At 41.3% G+C, this 17604-nt stretch overlaps 1 protein-coding gene across 2 annotated transcripts in view; it reads right to left on the reverse strand.

The window, feature by feature from the left end:
• Positions 1 to 17604, reverse strand: part of NUDT4 (nudix hydrolase 4) — a 53469-nt gene that overhangs the window by 15463 nt on the left and 20402 nt on the right. For both annotated transcript variants that reach the window (XM_074941911.1, XM_074941910.1), the window contains exon 2: positions 16658 to 16768. In XM_074941911.1, the coding sequence (XP_074798012.1) occupies positions 16658 to 16768 (111 nt within the window). The remainder of the gene's footprint in view (positions 1 to 16657; positions 16769 to 17604) is intronic.

Here is a 17604-nt window from a genome sequence, read left to right on the forward strand (position 1 = left end):
AGAGATCCCTCCGCAAAGTGGGGCCAGGAGGGGAGCCCTGGTCAGGGGGCCCAACGGCAGCCCCAACACTGAACCAGATTATGTGAGCTTGGTGGTAGCCCCACTATGAGGGGCTGGCCAGGGACCCTGACCCGCCCTGCCTGGCCGGGCGGCCTGGACCCTGCGGCACTGGACAGCTGGTAACCTGGACCTGCACGGCCACGGCCTTTAGCAAACAAGTGGGCTGCAGCTGTGTGCTAATTAGGCTGCGGGTTGAGAACTGCTGGCTTAGAGTAGTAAGTTTTAAAATAACATATTAGTTTAATCATTTAGCAGTATTAGTCAAATCTTCCAGCAACTCAGGGTTAAGTCTGCAAATGACTTAGTCTATATTATAGGAGAGCTGCATTTTATATTGGAAAGTCTGGAAAAAGGCTTTAGAGCTGATCCAGGGAATTACAGATCAGTAAGTCTTACACCTGTTCCTGGCAAATAGGATTTTTCCTATTTTTAATTAGTTCAACACCTAGGAGATCATGATGCACCTGATCTAATCAGTATGGTTTCTACAAAGGAAAATCATGTCTCACCAATCTTAGAATTCTTTGATCATGTCAGTAAAGTAATGGATATGGGAGAACTGGTTAACAAATGTAGACTTCCAAAAAGGCCCCGATTTTTAGTAGCCTTTTGTGCAAGTCCTGAGGCATAGGTAAAAGATTGGCTAGAAAACAAGACAGTAGAATTAAAATGATCAGTTTTCACCAATGAAGGGTTAACAACAAGCAGGGTGCCTCCAGGTTCCATACTAGGTCCAGTGTTCAATATATTTATATGAACTGGAAATTCAAGCAAGTTGTGTGGTAGCAAAGTTTGCAGATGACTCAGTTTAGATTAGTCAGGACCAGGAAGGATAGAGGAACTTCAGAGAGACCTAACAAACTGGGCAAATGGGCAACAGGATGACCATTTAAATTCACTGTTGATAAATGCAAGATAATGCACACTGGAGGGGGAAAAACTGAAGTGCTCATACTCTTTAGAAGGTTCTAAATTAACACAGGAAAGGAACCTAAGTGTCACTGTAGCCAGCTCAATGAAGACCTCGGTTCTAGGTGCAGTGTAAAAAAAAAAAAAAAAAGGTGTTAGGATTCATAAGGAATAGGATTGAGTGTAAGAATTTATAATGCCTTATATATACACACACGTGGTGCAACTCCTGCAGTATTGGTTACCTCATTTCAAAAATATTGCAGAAATAGAGGGATTCCAAGAAGCAGTATGAAGTGAAGGGGAAAAACTGGGATTATTTACCTTAGGAAATGAGTAAGAAAGGATGTGACAAAAGTATATAAAACAAATTATTCAGAGAAAGTAGATAGCTTCTGTTTTTCCTGTCTCAAACTGGAGCAACATCAGCTGGCAGGTCATCCCTTCCTGAGTCCAACGCCATCTTTGGTGTCTAGTTCTTGGAGCAAGTCTATTTAAAGCTCTAAGGCCAGCAGGTCCTAACTGGGGACTGACACTAAGCAGCAATCTAGAATATTCTTTCCCAGGAGCGGGGTGGTGGGTGGAGGAGAGAGAAGAGAACAGACACACACACAATGTGTCAGACTAACAGGACTTGAAGATAAAAGGTTTTGGCTCCACCATAAGACAGGAAAGGAGACTTAGTACCCGGTTTTTGAGCCTGAGAAGAGGAAAGTTAATCTCAAAGAACCATCATTACGCAAGGTGAGTGTGTCCCTATGGTTGCTCCACTTTAGGTGTGTCTGAATCCCTGCACTACTGATCGGAGATCTTTGGTAGCAGTGTCTGTTTGGCCCACACATATGCTCTCCCTCCCTTGTGTTGAGGCTAAGTAGCGCTGCACAGGTAAGCCACCCTTAGTTCCCTCTCTGCTGCAAAGTCTCCATTGAGAACTCTGAAGTAGAGGGGAGGAGGGTGGGTTTTGGAGCACCCATAGGAACAAATCTCAAAGAGCCTTTGTTGCTGTACAAGATGAATAACTTCCTCTTCTTGGAGTAGAGTCCGTATCGGTGCTCCACTGTAGGTGACTCCCAAGCAGTATCTCTGATGGGAGGCTGCGGCTTCAGAGTCGAGTCTTTTATGGATGACACCACTGTGGAGTCGAAGATAGCATTGGAAGCAGAGTCTCCAGCAATCGCATAGTGTTCTGCAGATATGAGCAGATGCCCAAGTTGCTGCCTTGCAAATTTATGAGTTAGGAATATTCCTGAGGAAGGTGATGTATGTGGAAACTGATCTCATGGAATGTGTATGGATTCCAGATGGAGATAACCTATCGCAAGCATGACAGCAATGGTTAATACAGTTCAAGACCCATTTGGAGAATTTCTGAGCTGATATCGCAGAGCCTTTTGACCTTTCTGCAATAGAGAGGAAGAGCTTCGGTGATTTCCTAAAGGCCCTCGCCCTGTCAAAATAAAAGGCCACGGTCCTCCTAATGTTGAGTGTATGTAGTATAGCCTCCCTGTTGTCATGGTGAGGCTTTGGGTCAAAGGTGGGGAGGTGAATGAGTTGGTTTATGTGAAAAGATGAGGACATCTTGGGGATGAACTTTGAATATGGCCAAAGAGTGACCTAGTCTTTAAAGAATACCATGAAGGAGGGGTGGGGTGTGCCATTAGTGCCGCAATCTCCCCTATTCTCCTTGCTGAGGTGATAGCCCTTAGGAATGCCATCTTCATGGACAGGTAGGTAATCAAGCAGGTGGCCACAGGTTCAAAGGGCAGTCTAGTTAGGCTTTTTAAAACTAGATTTAGATCCCATGTTGGAACAGGGTGTCTGGTTTGGAAAAATGGGGAGGAATCTATTTGTAGCTGGGTGAGTGAAAATAGAGTCTCCCTCTATCTGTTGATGGAAAGCCATTATGGCTGCAAGGTTTACTTTGAGCAAACAGAGATAGCTCTGTCCTCTTGAGATCTAGTATGCAGTCCAACATCACGGGGAGGACGGAAGATGTCAGTCAGTGATTTGTTCGGAATCACACCAACCTGAAATCTTGCCCACTTTTGCAGATAAGTGAGTTGGGTAGCTAATTTTCTACTGTTTAGTAGCATTTCCTGTACCTCCTCAGAGCAGTAGCTCTGTGCTGGAATCATGAAGGAGCCAAGCCTTGAGCCAGAGTATCTGCAGGTTGGATGGAGAGTTTGTCCTGTGAGAGGCGTTAAGGAGTGGGTTGAAGGATTGATGGACACATCACAAGCTGTGACAGGTACAGGTACCACATCTGTCTCAGCCAGGTAGAAGCGATCAGTATAATGTTTGCTTTTTCTCTTTATTTTTTATCAGGACCTTCTGCAGCAGAGGGAATGGGGAAAGGAGTATAGGAGGCCCTTGTCCCATGGGAGACAGTCTCCTAACAAATGTTTTCTCAGTCCAGCTATGGAGCAATAGAGTGGGCATTTCCTGTTCAGATAAGCAGTGAATAAGTATCGTTGGGGTCCTCCATTGATAGAATATGCTGTGGAGTACTGTTGGGTTCATTTCCCACTTGTGGTCATGTGAGAACTTGCAACAGACTGTCTGCTGTTGTATTCTGTACTCCCAGTAGGTAAGTCACTGACATCAAAACATTGTGGCAAATGCACCAATTCCATAGCTTTAGCGCTTCTGTGCACAATGGGGATGACTTGGCGTCCCCTTGGTGGTTTGAGTACATGCATGCTGTTGTCTGTCATGGTTTTTTGTGTGCGTGTCCCTGATCAGTGGGAGAAAGTGAGCACACACATTTGACCACTGAATTTGAGTAGGATAATATGGAGAGTCGCCTCCACAGGAGACCACTTGCCCCGAGTCTTGAGATTGTTCAGATGTGCTCCCCAGCCTCTTAGGAATGTGTCCTTAGTCAGAAGCAGAGTGTGTGTCTGTGTATGTTGGGGGGGACAGTGCGTGAATAAGACTCTTGTACAGACATTTGTTGGATCTTTCCACCACTCCAGGGAGCGTGACCCTGGAGGGCATTGACAGAGGTTTGTCTAATCTGTGTCTGGTCTGTAGGACAGATTGAGTCATGTCTGTAGGCACCTCATGTGTAGTCTGGCATGAGATATTACAAACATGCCTGCCACCACATGCCCAAGAAGCTGAAGGCAATGTCTATCTGACATTTGTGGGCTGGCCTGAACTGTCTCAGAGTGGCCAGGCTGTGAAATTGGTGTTGGGAGAGATTGGCCCCCTATAAACTCCAAGCATTGTACTGAAGTTAAGGTTGATTTTTGGTCACTGATTTGTAGACCCAACCTTGTGAATACATCCTTAGTTGCCTAAGTATGGGTAAATCATCATTCCCAGGGTGCGTAGATGAGCTGCTACTATGGAGAGGACCTTCGAAGATACTCTGGAAGCTGATGAAAGGCCAAAAGGAAGTACTCTGTACTGGTAATGGTCCTGACCTAGGGTAAACCTCAGGAATAGTCTTTTGAGTGGTTAAACGGGTATGTGGAAATAGGAATCCTGGAGGTAGACAGCAAGAACCAAATCTCCTTGTTCTAGAAATTTAAAAAAACAAACAAAAAACCTCTCTCGTGGCTAGCGTGACCATCATGAATTTTTGTGCCTTCACATATTTGTTCAGTGCTATGAGGTCTAGTATTGGTCTTCAATCTCTTTTCTTGGGAAATCAGGATACACTGGGAATAAAAGCCGTTGCCTTGGAGGTATACCGGAATGGCTTCTATGGCTCCCAGGTAACCTATTTCTCATCTTAACAGTCACTCTTGAGAGGGGTCCCTGAAGAGGGATGGGGAGAGGAGGTGGTGAAATGGACAGAGAATCCATTGGAGATAGTCTCCAAGACCCAGTCAGTCAGTAGTTTTCCCAGTTTGGAGGAACAGAGCAAGGCAGCATCCAAAGGGATGCAAATGGTTTGAGAGTTGCAGCTGTTTTAGGGAGTGGTCTCTCAGGGCCTTGATCAGAGCACCAAAATTGGTATTTTAAGGTGAAAGGCTGAGATGTTGAGGATTGAGAGGCTGACTTTTTTCATCTCTCAACTGTAGACTTTTGTTGTGGCTCACAGTAGTGCTGCAGCAGGTACTGGGGCAGCCATGATTTGTCAGAAGACAGAGGACTAAATTTTCTTTTCTGTCCCAGTATGTAGATCCTCAAGTATTTCAGTGTGGCCCTGGAGTCTTTGAGAGGATGGAGTGATGCGTCACTCTTATCTGCAAACAATTTGGAGCCCTCAAATGTTGTCTATACCTTCTTTGGCAGCTCTGAAAGGTGTGATGCATAGCTGGCCGCTGTATCCGCAGCATCTAGTGCAGTCTGGAGTGCTGTTCTCTCCACTAACTGCCCTTCATGAATGATGGCCTAAAACTGTTCTCATTGTGCTCCTGGCAGGTGGTCAATAAAAGCATTAAGTTTGGCATAATTCATGTGGTCACATTTTGCCACCAAGGCCTGGTAATTTGTGATTCTGAAGCACAAGGTTATTGAGAAGTATGCCTGCCTTTCAAAGTAGTAAAGTCTTTTCCAGTCCCTATCTTATGGGGGGTATTTTGTGTGATGTTGGTGGCCATGGGAATTCACTGCATGCACAATGATGAAATTACATGAAGGGTGTGAAAAAAATAATTCTGTATCCATGGGCATGTATGTAGTTTTTAGTCAGCCCATTTTCATGTTGGTGTGACTGAGGCTGGTGTTTGCCATCTTACCTCAGCTGGACCCAAAAGCACCGAGTTAACTGGGAGGGTAATCCTCGAGGATGGTGCAGTATGTCCAACAACTTATGGCAGGTGTCCTTCACCTCCGGGAGAGGGATCTGCAGTGTCTGTCACCCTCTTTGTGAAATCCTGAAAGAGTCTGAAATAGTTTGCCATGGATAGTTGAGGGGGCATCACCACATCTGGGGATTAGGATGGAGATTTGTTTGTGGTGTGGCCTCCTCTGTTAGTCTGGTCTCCTGTTCCTCAAAAGTTTCCTCAAGGTTCTGAGGCTCTGTATTCAGAGCCTCAGAAAAGACAGTGTCTCAGACTCAGAGTTGGTGACAATAGATACATAGGAAGTATGGTGCCTGTAGACTGCCCACGGATCCCAATATGGCCCCTGGGGTGGTGGAACTCTTGGCTGGTTATACCACAGGAGTGGAGGCTCAGAGCGAGGGTATATCTGGGAAGTCCCCAACTGGTAGACAGCGGAACCATGGTGAGAATACAGAGAAAGTAACCAGGAGGACATCCTATCTGAGGATCTGCTGGATATTCATGGAGCTGATCAGGAGAGTGGAAGTGAATGCCTTGGTGCCGCTGTTGATTCCGGGATTTGAGATGCACTTGGTACTGGTACCGAGTAGAGGGGACTACTGGGATCTCATACCACCAGGTCCCTGGAAAAATGAAACTCCTGCAGTGCTGTGGTGATCAGTTTGTCAGGGTTGATTTGTCTGTACTGAGGCAATTGGCAACCTTACTTAACATGGACAGTCTGACAAGGGTTGTTTAAAAGTTGTTGGTACAGAGGATTTCCGTGCTGATGGCAGTCTTCGTAGGGACAGTATGGTCTGTGCTTTTGCCTCTGACAGGTGGTGCTGCTGTTTTGAAAGCTGCTACTACACAACAGCAACTTAATGTTTCTTAAGTTTTACTCCCTATGGTATTAAGTATACCTGGTTTCTTAAATTGACAGTTGTCCTAGTCTAAGATTTTCTGCTTAAATATTGTAGTGTGTAAGTATATAAAAGTCTCCTAAAACTAGATGAGAAACATAGGGCAGTTTAGAGTTTCCTGCTTTTTTGCCCATTTAAGCCACCTATTTGTGAAAATTTGAATTCTTTACAAAGAAATTAGATTAAATTATACAGAAAGGCAATCCACATGCTTTCAGTTTTGAGATACTATTAGGTAAGAAGCCCCTGACATGCTGTCAAGCAGGCTAGCTTTCATCTTACTAGTCGTGACATTGGGTTTCAGGGACTAAGAGCTGTTGCTTGAATACTGTGTACACAGGATGTATTGTTGCAACATCTACATAAATTACTTGTCCTGTTTTCATAATCTCAGAAATAATTACTGAATCACATTTAAGAACTTAGTTTGCTTTTAGATTTAAGTTGTGAACAAGAAAGTCTCCCAACGCCCAGGCAGTCAGCATTCTGGTTTGTCTGGCTTTTTACTAGAGGTTTTCTACAAAATGGCCCTTATGAAAGAAAATCCCTTCAAAAAGTGATTCAGTTTCAATTAGAGGTGGCATTATAAAAATCTTAATTTGAAATTATGTCCAAGAATTAAATATATTGTAGAAATAAATTTCAAACTTTTGAACTGAGTTGATATCAGGAATTTGAAGTTTATCTTAGTTTAGTGATTCCCAAGTGGTTGTCTTCAGAGATGGCTAGTTTCAAAGGAGCAGATGTTTCCAGCAGCTTTTATAAGTGGCCAGAACTTTACAAAGAACTACCTGGAGCCCTGTTAAAATTGTTAAAAAAAGTTCTCTGCAGATGCTGCTGCAAACATAGTAGCGGGGACTAGAATATCCAACCACTAGCAGAAGATCAAGGTGGCTGGGCAGCACTTTTAGGGTGAAGGAAGCCCTATGCTGATCTTAAAAGGGTCAGCTGTGTCACCAGATTTGCTCATTACTGAATGCTTATCCATTAGCTAGCATAAAGCCTTGTAAATGTGTTCCGCAAGTTATATTGTTCCAGTCCCAATTCCACCGACTTTTTTTTTTAATATCAGAACCCTGTCCCTTAAAACTATTGTGGCACCCATGACAGTCAAGTTCTCACAAAAATAAGTCACTTATGTTTCTTAAAGAGCTTGTTTTGATCAAAATGCCAGTTTAAAGACAGGAGTGAAATGATTCAATTTTATATCTGGCACTCTTCTGTAGTAGAAATAGAAGTTTTCCCCTCCTCCCCATCTCTTAACAAGGGGAGAGATTTTAAACTCATTAAAAGTTCTTACTCAAGACAATCTTAAGAGTTTTAGAATAGTTTAGTGTTTACTCCTGGAATGTTTAGTAAACAAAGGAAGTCTTTGGCAGAATGTGCCTAGATTTGAAGTTTCAGGGTATTTACAAAACTCACTTACCCAAAGGTTAGAAAAGAATGGTTGTTTACCTTACAGTTACCATGGTTCTGAGTTGTCCACACAGATTGCACTCTGGGTGCACATGCACCATGTGCACCCAAGATTGGATTCTTTTGAATAGCAATGTCTTGGAGCAGTGCTTGGGCCCTGGATACCCTCATGACCCCCAGTGCTGAGGGTATAAGGGGTGGGGAAGCCTCAACACCTCAGTTCTTTTGCCAATGAAGAATCCCAAGTTAGCAGGGAGAGAGGATGGGTCATGGAATTTGTATGGTCAACACATCTTAAAGAATAAGAGTTACTGTAAGGTAAATAACTTGTTCTTTTGAGTGATTTACCCACCTCCAGGAACAGGATACTGTGAGGACAGAGTCCTACCTATAGATTGGAGGACCACCCTTCTGAAGCTTGCATCTGATCCAGAGGCCTGCACCAAGGTATGGACGTAGGGTGGTAGAAGCGTGGAGTGGAGTGAACTCCAAGTTGATGCCCTATAAATTTCAGTCAGTCAAGGGGACATTGTTCAAGGTGGCAGCAGTAGTCACCTGGGCTTGAGTCGAATCAGACTTAATGTGTCCAAGGGAATTTCTTAGACAGCAGGCACTTGTGCAGTCCAAAACCCATTTTGACAGCATCTGCATGGCTAGGAGTTTGTCCTCATCTTCTGCAAATGTGACAAATAGCTTTGGCAAGATCCTAGGTAGGCAAAAGGACAATGCTCTAACCACATCGAGCACAAGAAGCTTTCAGTGAAGAACATTGTTTGGGAAGAGAAACTGGCAGAACAGGATGAATATGAAAGTCTGATACATTCATAGGCAGGAATTTCAGATACTACCTCACTGCAACCTTTACTTGTTTAAGAAGGAGCCCTCCACCTAAGAGCCCGGATCTCCTATTCTTCTGTTCAACAGCGCATTACGAAGGTAGTCTTCATGGAGAGGTAGCCATGGGCTCAAAGGGACAGCTAGTGTGACAGAGATCCTACCGAACAGGGGAATCCAACTGGTTGAAAGACATGGGTCAGTCCTTTAAGAAACCTCATTATAGCTTTTGTTTTAAAGAAACATTATACAGAATAATCATCAGAGCCTTCTATTTGACAAGGTGTTACCATATGGGAAATGACTGCCTAGGAAGGAGTACTGTGGAAAGGGATCTGGGGGTCACAGTGGATCACAAGCTAAATAGGAGTTACCAGTGTAATACTTTTGCAAAAAAAGCAAACATCATTCTGGGATGTATTAGCAGGAGTATTGTAAGCAAGACATGGGAAGTAATTCTTCCCCTCTACTCTGATTAGGCCTCAACTGGAGTATTGTGTGCAGTTCTGGGCGCCACATTTCAGGAAAGATGTGGACAAGTTGGAGAAAATCCAGAGAAGAGCAACAAAAATGATTAAAGGTCTAGAAAACATGACTTATGAGGGAAGATTGAAAAAAATTGGGTTTGTTTAGTCTGGAGCAGAGAAGACAGAGGGGACGGGATAAGTTTTCAAGTACATAAAAGGTTGTTACAAGGAGGAGGGAGAAAAATTGTTCTTCTTAACCTCTGAGGATAGGACAAGAAGCAATGGGCTTAAATTGGAGCAATGGCAGTTTAGGTTGGACATTAGGAAAAACTTAACTGTCAGAGTGGTTAAACACTGGAATAAATTGCCTAAGGAGGTTGTGGAATCTCCATCATCGGGGATTTTTAAGAGCAGGTTGGACAAATACCTGTCACGGATGGTCTAGATAATACCTAGTCCTGCCTTGAGTGCAGGGGACTGGACTAGATGACCTCTCAAGCATAACGACACGTCAATTTAATAAAATCACTTAAGTGAAATCTCTACCTATACACATTTAATAGACCAGGCATGTCTACCAAATATTCAAAGAAATTAGATAGGTACACTTTTCTTGCAGGTGAGTGTACTTAAGGGTATTAAAAGATACCCAAATATCAAAGTACTTATCTGTTTATTTTGGAAGCCTGCTTTATGACATATGGTTTGACATTTCAAGGGGCCCCAATAGAGCCAATGTTGATAGGAGCACTGTGGGAGTGGGGACGTGTAGACCAGCTTGATGGTGCCCTTCTGAACTCTGAAAAATGATGGGATTCCTTCCTCCATTGTGTAGCCATGTCTCACTGTGCTATCCTCAGTGGAGATGGGTCATATTTCAATGAGGATTGTCTGCTGTGCTCCCTGGGAGGCAAAGGTGGCAAAATCCTCCTCCATAAGCGGGGCATGCCATTCAGGTGTCTTGTTCTCAGTCAGATCTATGGCTGGTTCTGATCAGTCATGAGGGACCTGTCTATCTACTGATTGCCTCTAAGTCTGTCCAGGATTGGAGACTCTGGCACTGTTCCTACAGCTAAGTCTGCTGGTGTGTAGAACTGTCAGTGCAGATAAGACTGTTGGTACCAAACACACTGCCAGCTCTTGAGTGGTCAATGCCAAAGTTTTCTTCAGCACTGCATTCATCAGCACAGCACCACCCAGAGCTAGTGTAGGATCGGCCACCTGAATGGTACCAGTAGCAGTGTGGTGCTTGTTGTGGAAAGCTACCATCTTTTGTACAAATTTTGCCTTGGAGCTTAGGCAAGACTCAGCCCTGAAGCCCTGACACATGGGAGCTTTAGGAGGGGCTGTGTCTTCTGGCTGAGAAAGGAAAGCTAGGTCCTTCCCTGATCCTTGGAGGGGTGCTCTTTACCTCCCCTCTCCTGGGGAAAATCAGAGCATAGGAGCAAGGTTTCTGGGTGTGCCTCATATTTGGGGTGACATCATGACTCACTGGACAAATGAGTGAGATAGGGAGGTGGCCTCTTCGGTTGCTTACTGGAATCAGATGCTTGCATGAATGTTTAAGAAATGAAGTTTCCATCTGACTTTTCTTGCCCTCAGGGTGTGCTCTGAAGTTCTGCACACTGAACAGTGCTCAGCACATGTCCCCCTCCCAAGCATGAGGCACCTCAAGTGTGTCATTGTTATGCACCTCACAATACAGCAGTGCCTATTTTAAATCCTGTAGACTTGCTTTTGCCCATTTATACCTATGTGCAGGGAGTCGAGCCCTTGCACAGAAGGTGGAGGTGGTAAGAAAACCCATCTATACCTTGAACCTCACTAACTACAATAAAAACTTTACAAATGGTCTAAACTAACTTATTCTAATAGTTCACAGATAAAAAGGTCTAACTATACTGTCAGCTAAGGTGGCTGCAAAAGCTCCTGCATGGTCCCAATGGACACTATTCAAAATAATCTGATTTTGCACGTATGAGGGTGCATGCACAACCACAGTGTAGTCTGTATGGACAATCACTTGACCTTTTTCATGCATAAATATTTAGTCATTAATTTGTGCCTCTACTTTTTTTAAATGCTAGTTCATAGCAAATATTTCATGACTAAAAGCAGTGTTTGTCATGATCTCCTTGATATTTCAGTATGAACAGTGAGCAACACCAAGTATTTAAGTGTTCCTTTAGCTAATACGTGAGCTGTTCAAATATATAATTTTACTTGCAGGATCGTGGTTTGTTCATTCAGCTATTCCCAAATCCAAGCTATACAAGAATCCTAGAGAACTATTTAATGAAAAACAGCTTAGAAGTGTATTTTAGTATGAATTTCAGGATTTCATGTAAAACAGAAAGGAGTCAAATATAGGCTACAGAGCCATATTCAAAAGGCTCTTTCCAAATACTCAGACACTTACTAAATTATAAGATGCTTCAGAAGATGAGACTTCGGGCTGGGATTTTCAAATAAGCTTAAGGCCTTGTCTACAGTAGGAAGGGTTTGCTGGTGTCACTTACACCAGTTCACCTTCCCCTAAACAAAATAGACTCTCAGCCAAATGACCTTTTTGCTGATATGCTGCTTTTATACTAGGACTTTCATTATTAGGGGTTTCCCCCTCCCTCCCCCCCAGACATAACTATGCCAGCAAACCTGGAGTAGAGAAGGCTTGAGCATCTCTGCTATGAAAGATCATAAATTCCCTCCTGACAAGGTTACCTGATCTATATGCATCAACTGCTGAAGCAACTGAGACCAGTCCACTAGTTAGTGAGCCAACAGACTGATACCCAACTCAAACTCATGAATTCATTTTGGCTTTCTTTTCTGGATCAACCAAGGTAAATCAGAGCTGGGAACAAGCATGTCAGCACAAAAGCTGTTGACATGTTACTTAGGACAATTTTATGGCAACTCTTCAACATTAAGAGAAAGGGGAAACGATTCATCTAAAGGGCCCAGTCAGTGGTACTTTGTAATATATCACTGGCATCCAGCACCAGGCTTCAGTTAAGGATGTTCTGCATAAGCAATACTACAAGTTGGACTGATCAATATTGAATACCTTTATGCTTATTGGGTAAGCTTCTATTAAATCCTAAACAGACAATATGCTCCTGAAGATAAGTGAACAGGCTTCTCTCAAGATAAACATTAGGTGGCATTCTATTTGATTTCTTGATTTCCACTGAACAAGAAGTGTCAAGCTACTATGCAAACAGTGGTTTAACAGGTTGTGTTAAGTAGCTATAGGTAGCTTCTTTGAAGAACCGAATTAAAGAGCATTTCCTCGTTCTAGTTTTGAGGAAAGGCCAGGAATATACACTAGCAGGTTCTAGTAAAACCCACTCTTAAAAGAGCTTCTATTTGAGCAACTAACCAGGACTGGATTAAGTAGGATAAGCAGTCAGAAACCACCTACCGATTTTTTTTTTTGTTATAGTCCATCTCCAGGGCTCTTCTAGTTTGCCTAAAGAGAAGTGTAGTTTTTGTTGGAAGCTGTCTACTAGTTACAACAGAAAAGTTGAGAATTAAGATGAATTGTTTGTGGTTTTCCTTGTAGAATAAATAGTTCTTTGCTTGTTCAAATCACAGCATTGCTTGAATTATGAAAATAAGCACATATTTTCATGCCCTGGAATATGAGAACATGATTTTGTTTACATGCCCTTTTAATTGCCACCCCCCACACTTTGTTTCAAGCATATGAAGGTAAGATTTAAATGTTAGGGAGGATCAAAGTAGTTTATGCTTTGTCCTAGGAGGCAAGGTAAGAACTACACTTCTGGAGTGTGAACTCTTACTCTAATCCATCAGTTGAATCACAACCCTTCAGCCACTTTACTGCTGCCCAATATATAGTTTTCTTTTTGTCACCATATGCATATTGGTGGCAAAGTCTTGGTTGTAAAAAAACAGCTGTGCTATAAACTACTTAAAAAGTAGTTATTCCTGCAGGTGAACAGAATTTTGTTTCTACAGTTGCAATAGCAAGTTAGAGCCTTTATTCAGGTTTTGGGCGTCAAATAGTGTTAGCTTGTTACTCCTATGCAGGATAGGACTGTCAAGTCACTGCTTTGAAATACCTGATGCAGGAAAGTGTTTAGTTTAAGACATTGCTTTATCAGATTTTATGCATTCCCAAATATTGGTAGCTTTTAACATGCATCTAAATTGGAAAATAAATTCAGTTTTAGCCTGTAATCTTTCAGGCCAAGGAGTCATAAGCCATCAGCTGATTTATACATATATTGCAGTGTCAGGCAACAATACTGACAGTCTTACCTCCTGCTTCCTCTAGGTGGAGCAAAACACATGCTGTAGTTATCTAGTTTAGTGAAGCAAACTCCTGTATATTTTATAACACAGTTACAAGCTTTGAAGTTTGATTTTGTGAGCTGAAATTAAGATGGCATCCAAGCTCTGCCAGATTTATATTCCAAAGACACTGAATAACCAAGCAGTAAGTTACTTTGACACTATTCTTGCACTTTTTTGCATGCTCATATAAAGTAAAATCCAATGAGTTTCTCCTGCAGGAAACACAATTGCTGCAAATAATGAAGAATTGCAGTCAGTAGATATCATACATACTGCAGAACACTTTTTAGGGGAAGTTTTTGTAGGCCCTTATGTATCCCTCCACCACTTGTGTTTCATTATTTTCCATGTATTTAAAAATTGCTGGAGTGAGTTTCCTAGTCTAAATTAATCCCCCTATGAAAGTTCTCTCAGACATGGGACTACCAATATGTTAAATTTCTGCAGAAGGTCATGGGGGGGAGGGGGAGAAGGGGAGGAGTCAGGTGCTTACAGCTAATAGAGATCTAATATAATTACAGATCTCTATCCTTATATTTAATCTTCTACAATGCCAAGACTCACTTTGTTTCAGGCACTCTTATTTAAGTTTGCTGAGAGACAGGGCCTGGTCCTTTCAGCTGGCCAATCTTTCACTACTTTTGGAGACCCTTCCCTTTTGCAATCACAGCCTGTTTTATTTCCATCCTCCATACTTTATTAATCAAAGGCTTCATTCTTTAAGTGAAACCCTTAATTACTGGAGTGGCTTGCCAAGGCCTCTTCCGTAACCCAGATTTTTTTTTAAATGCTGTTTAAGAGGTTTTGCATTCCTTTTTAAGTATACTCAGATGCCTCATTATATAGATATCTATCTGTACAAGGACATACAAAGTTTCTTTCCTCTAAATGCAAACTACAATAGAAAACTCAAGGTGTCAAGGGATCTTAAAGATTGTTACTTGCTTTTGTCAGCGGATGAAGCCATCCTTTAACGCTTGTTTTACATTATAAAAAAAGCAATAAACAAACCTGGAATAAGAGTGTGATTTAAAATGTAAATTAATTTAATTGAAGCCCAGATTAAACATTTGCTTACAATACCTAAATATTTTAAATCTGTGGCTTTTATGATTTTAAATAAAAGGTTGAAAGAATGCCAGTGCAGACTGCAGTCTTTCACACACAGGCAGAAAGCTTACTAAAGAAACCAGCTAGTTTCTACTTCTGTTCACTAGATACACGCAGCAAGGGTTAGGAAAATGAATATGCAGCAATACAGTTACCAGTACCTCTCAAACGTGTTCCCTAGAATCTCAGTATTCATTTAAAATAAAGCTAGCTACCATAGTCGGAAAAAAGCATAAAAACAAACTAGTTTAGCCAATGGAGAGATGTTTTGGTGAGTCTACAGAGAGCTTGGAACAGTTTAGAATTGTGAACTGCCCCCCTTCCTCCTCAGTAAGATATATTACCTTGTGTTTTGGATACGTTATTATTTGTTCTAGAAATCTCTCCTCCATTTCCTCCTGATTTGAGGATCTACAGAAATCCCTTACCAGGACGTCATCCCTGTATTTTTCCCTTTCATGGTCAACCAGGGACTTCACTGGTCACCTCCTTCTGGAGGTCAGAACAAATGCATATTTTTTTTATGTGCAACGCAATACCTTTTTTAACCCGACTGTCCTTCCTGAAGTTATAACCCTCTATACCAATATTCCAGTCGTGAGATTTATTAGTTCATGACACTTTCACTTTAAGTTTAATTATACACATTTCACTTTACTGCAGTTGATCATTGATGTACTTTATTTTAGCTAGAAACTAGCAATGCAAATCTAGTTGTGAAGTAGCTATCAAAAATTAAGTATGATATTCTTGAAGTATTTCTGCAGACTAAAGATACAGATGAAGCCTGTAACTGTGTTTAGATAGTATTTTTAACTAGTTTGCTTAGGAACAATATTTAAAATTTGATTAGCGGTTTACTTAAAGAAAATCCTCATTTGCTTTAAGTGTCAAGCTACTGAAAGGAACTGTTTGTTCATCAAAACTTAGACCTCTAAAGCTGGCTTTAGAAGAAAAATGTGGGTTGTTCCTGTCTTGCTTTATTGATGGATAATAGCCAGAAGCACTATTTTTACCGTTGAAATATCAAGTCTCTTCTTGAAGAATTACCACGATTGGTGTTCACCACATGCCACTTGTAAATTGTTTAACTTACTATATATGATCTTGAAGAAATGTTGTGGTGCAACGTTTTTAGCAGCTGTGCACGTCAACAAAAAATATTCACTGCCAGAACCTTTTACAGAAATTTTAGGTACTAAGCTACTGCCTATATAGTGTTCTCACACAAGTATACAAACACTACATGATGCCAAAACATTAGATTTTCTTGTAGTATTAAAACAAACTCAGCCCTCAAATGAAGAGGCAGAGGTTAACTATTAAAATATTTTCTCAATACTTTGTCAGGAGTTTGAGTCAGATTATTTTAAAACTGAGGAACACACTAAGAATCCCTTTCCTTCCAACTACTCAGGTCTCGTTACTTGATTTAAGAGACCTACTAGTCCTCCAGTAGTCCATAACGTCTTATAGGTAAGACCGAAAAATCTGAAATTAAGGTAAAAATAATCAGAAAGGGTTTTTTCCCCACTACCATCTTGCAGGCTTCTTTATAACTCTTCAGGAAAAAAAAGGCAAATAGGCTACCCTTCTACTCTTTGAATGTCACACTATTTAAGAATTTACTACAACATCTGCAAAATCCAGGTTTCAATATAATCTAAATATTGACTATAACTATTTCCAGAGCAACATATTCTGATCATTTATTTTATGACTCATCTCATTTTGAATCCAAATTAAGTCTATGAAATAGGATAAGCTATAAATTCTTTGGAGTTTGTGGATCATTTGAATTTTGGCAAATTAAATTGTGAAAAGTCGCTGAAGTTCCTTTTAAAAAAAAAAAGGATCCCTGTCTGAATATGAGTGGGACTGTTAAATCTATGTTTACCTCTTCATAAACCTCTCGGACTGCAGCACCTCCTGGTTCCTCCTCTGGCTCCATTCCTCCACCTGGTACAATCCACTGATCTGGGTACCGACTACTACTCACTAACAGCACCTGAAAGGTCAAAATACACACATTTAAGCAGTCATTTGAAAACAATCTGATTGGAGAGTCTGAAGGCTACTGACCATTTTCCTACAGTGTACTTGTTCATGCCAGATGGATTATAGCTTTCAAAAACGTAAATCAAAAATAACCTGCAGCTAGATTTACATGTGAAGTAGCAACTCTTATTAAAAATCTTGAGATTAATGAAGGTTAAGAGTCAAGGTCCTCAGTCGTATACTCACCTCCCTGCACTTGTTTAAATAGGGCATTTTCTTACATCATATTGGTGACAACTTTCCTGACTGTTGTACAATGAAATATATCAAGTGGATTTAGAGGGACACACCTTTCTAGACAGCTGATAACGAGGCTTTTGTAAAAAGTCCAAACAAGTAGAATTGTCAAAAATATAAAGTTTAAACTAGATATTTCCCTGCAATTTTTACAATATTGACTTTGCATGATTTAATGATGCAACTTCACTGGAACTTGTTCAAGTTAGAGAAATACAAAAAGCAAGAATCAAAAACAAGTTAATTATAAAAATGTTTTCAAAACGTACTAATCCGTTATTAGTAAATTAGGAAAAACCTATTTAAAATGTGTTTTGTCTTCATGTTTAGCCATCTATTTTGCATTAAAATTGGAAAGGACATTTTGGGCAGAAATGTATAACAGACCTTTAATAAAACTAATATCATCATAGTGCCTAGGACCCCAAGTCAGAGTGGCACTCCACTGTGCTACGCAGTGTACAAAGAGGACAAAGATGGCTTCTCGCCCAAGGAGCTTTCTTGTATAACTGTTGCCACAATAGAATTTTAGCATTGTGCAGTTCTCAC

This window comes from Natator depressus, chromosome 1 (genome assembly GCF_965152275.1).
Source record: "Natator depressus isolate rNatDep1 chromosome 1, rNatDep2.hap1, whole genome shotgun sequence".
Taxonomy (NCBI): Eukaryota; Metazoa; Chordata; order Testudines; family Cheloniidae; genus Natator; species Natator depressus.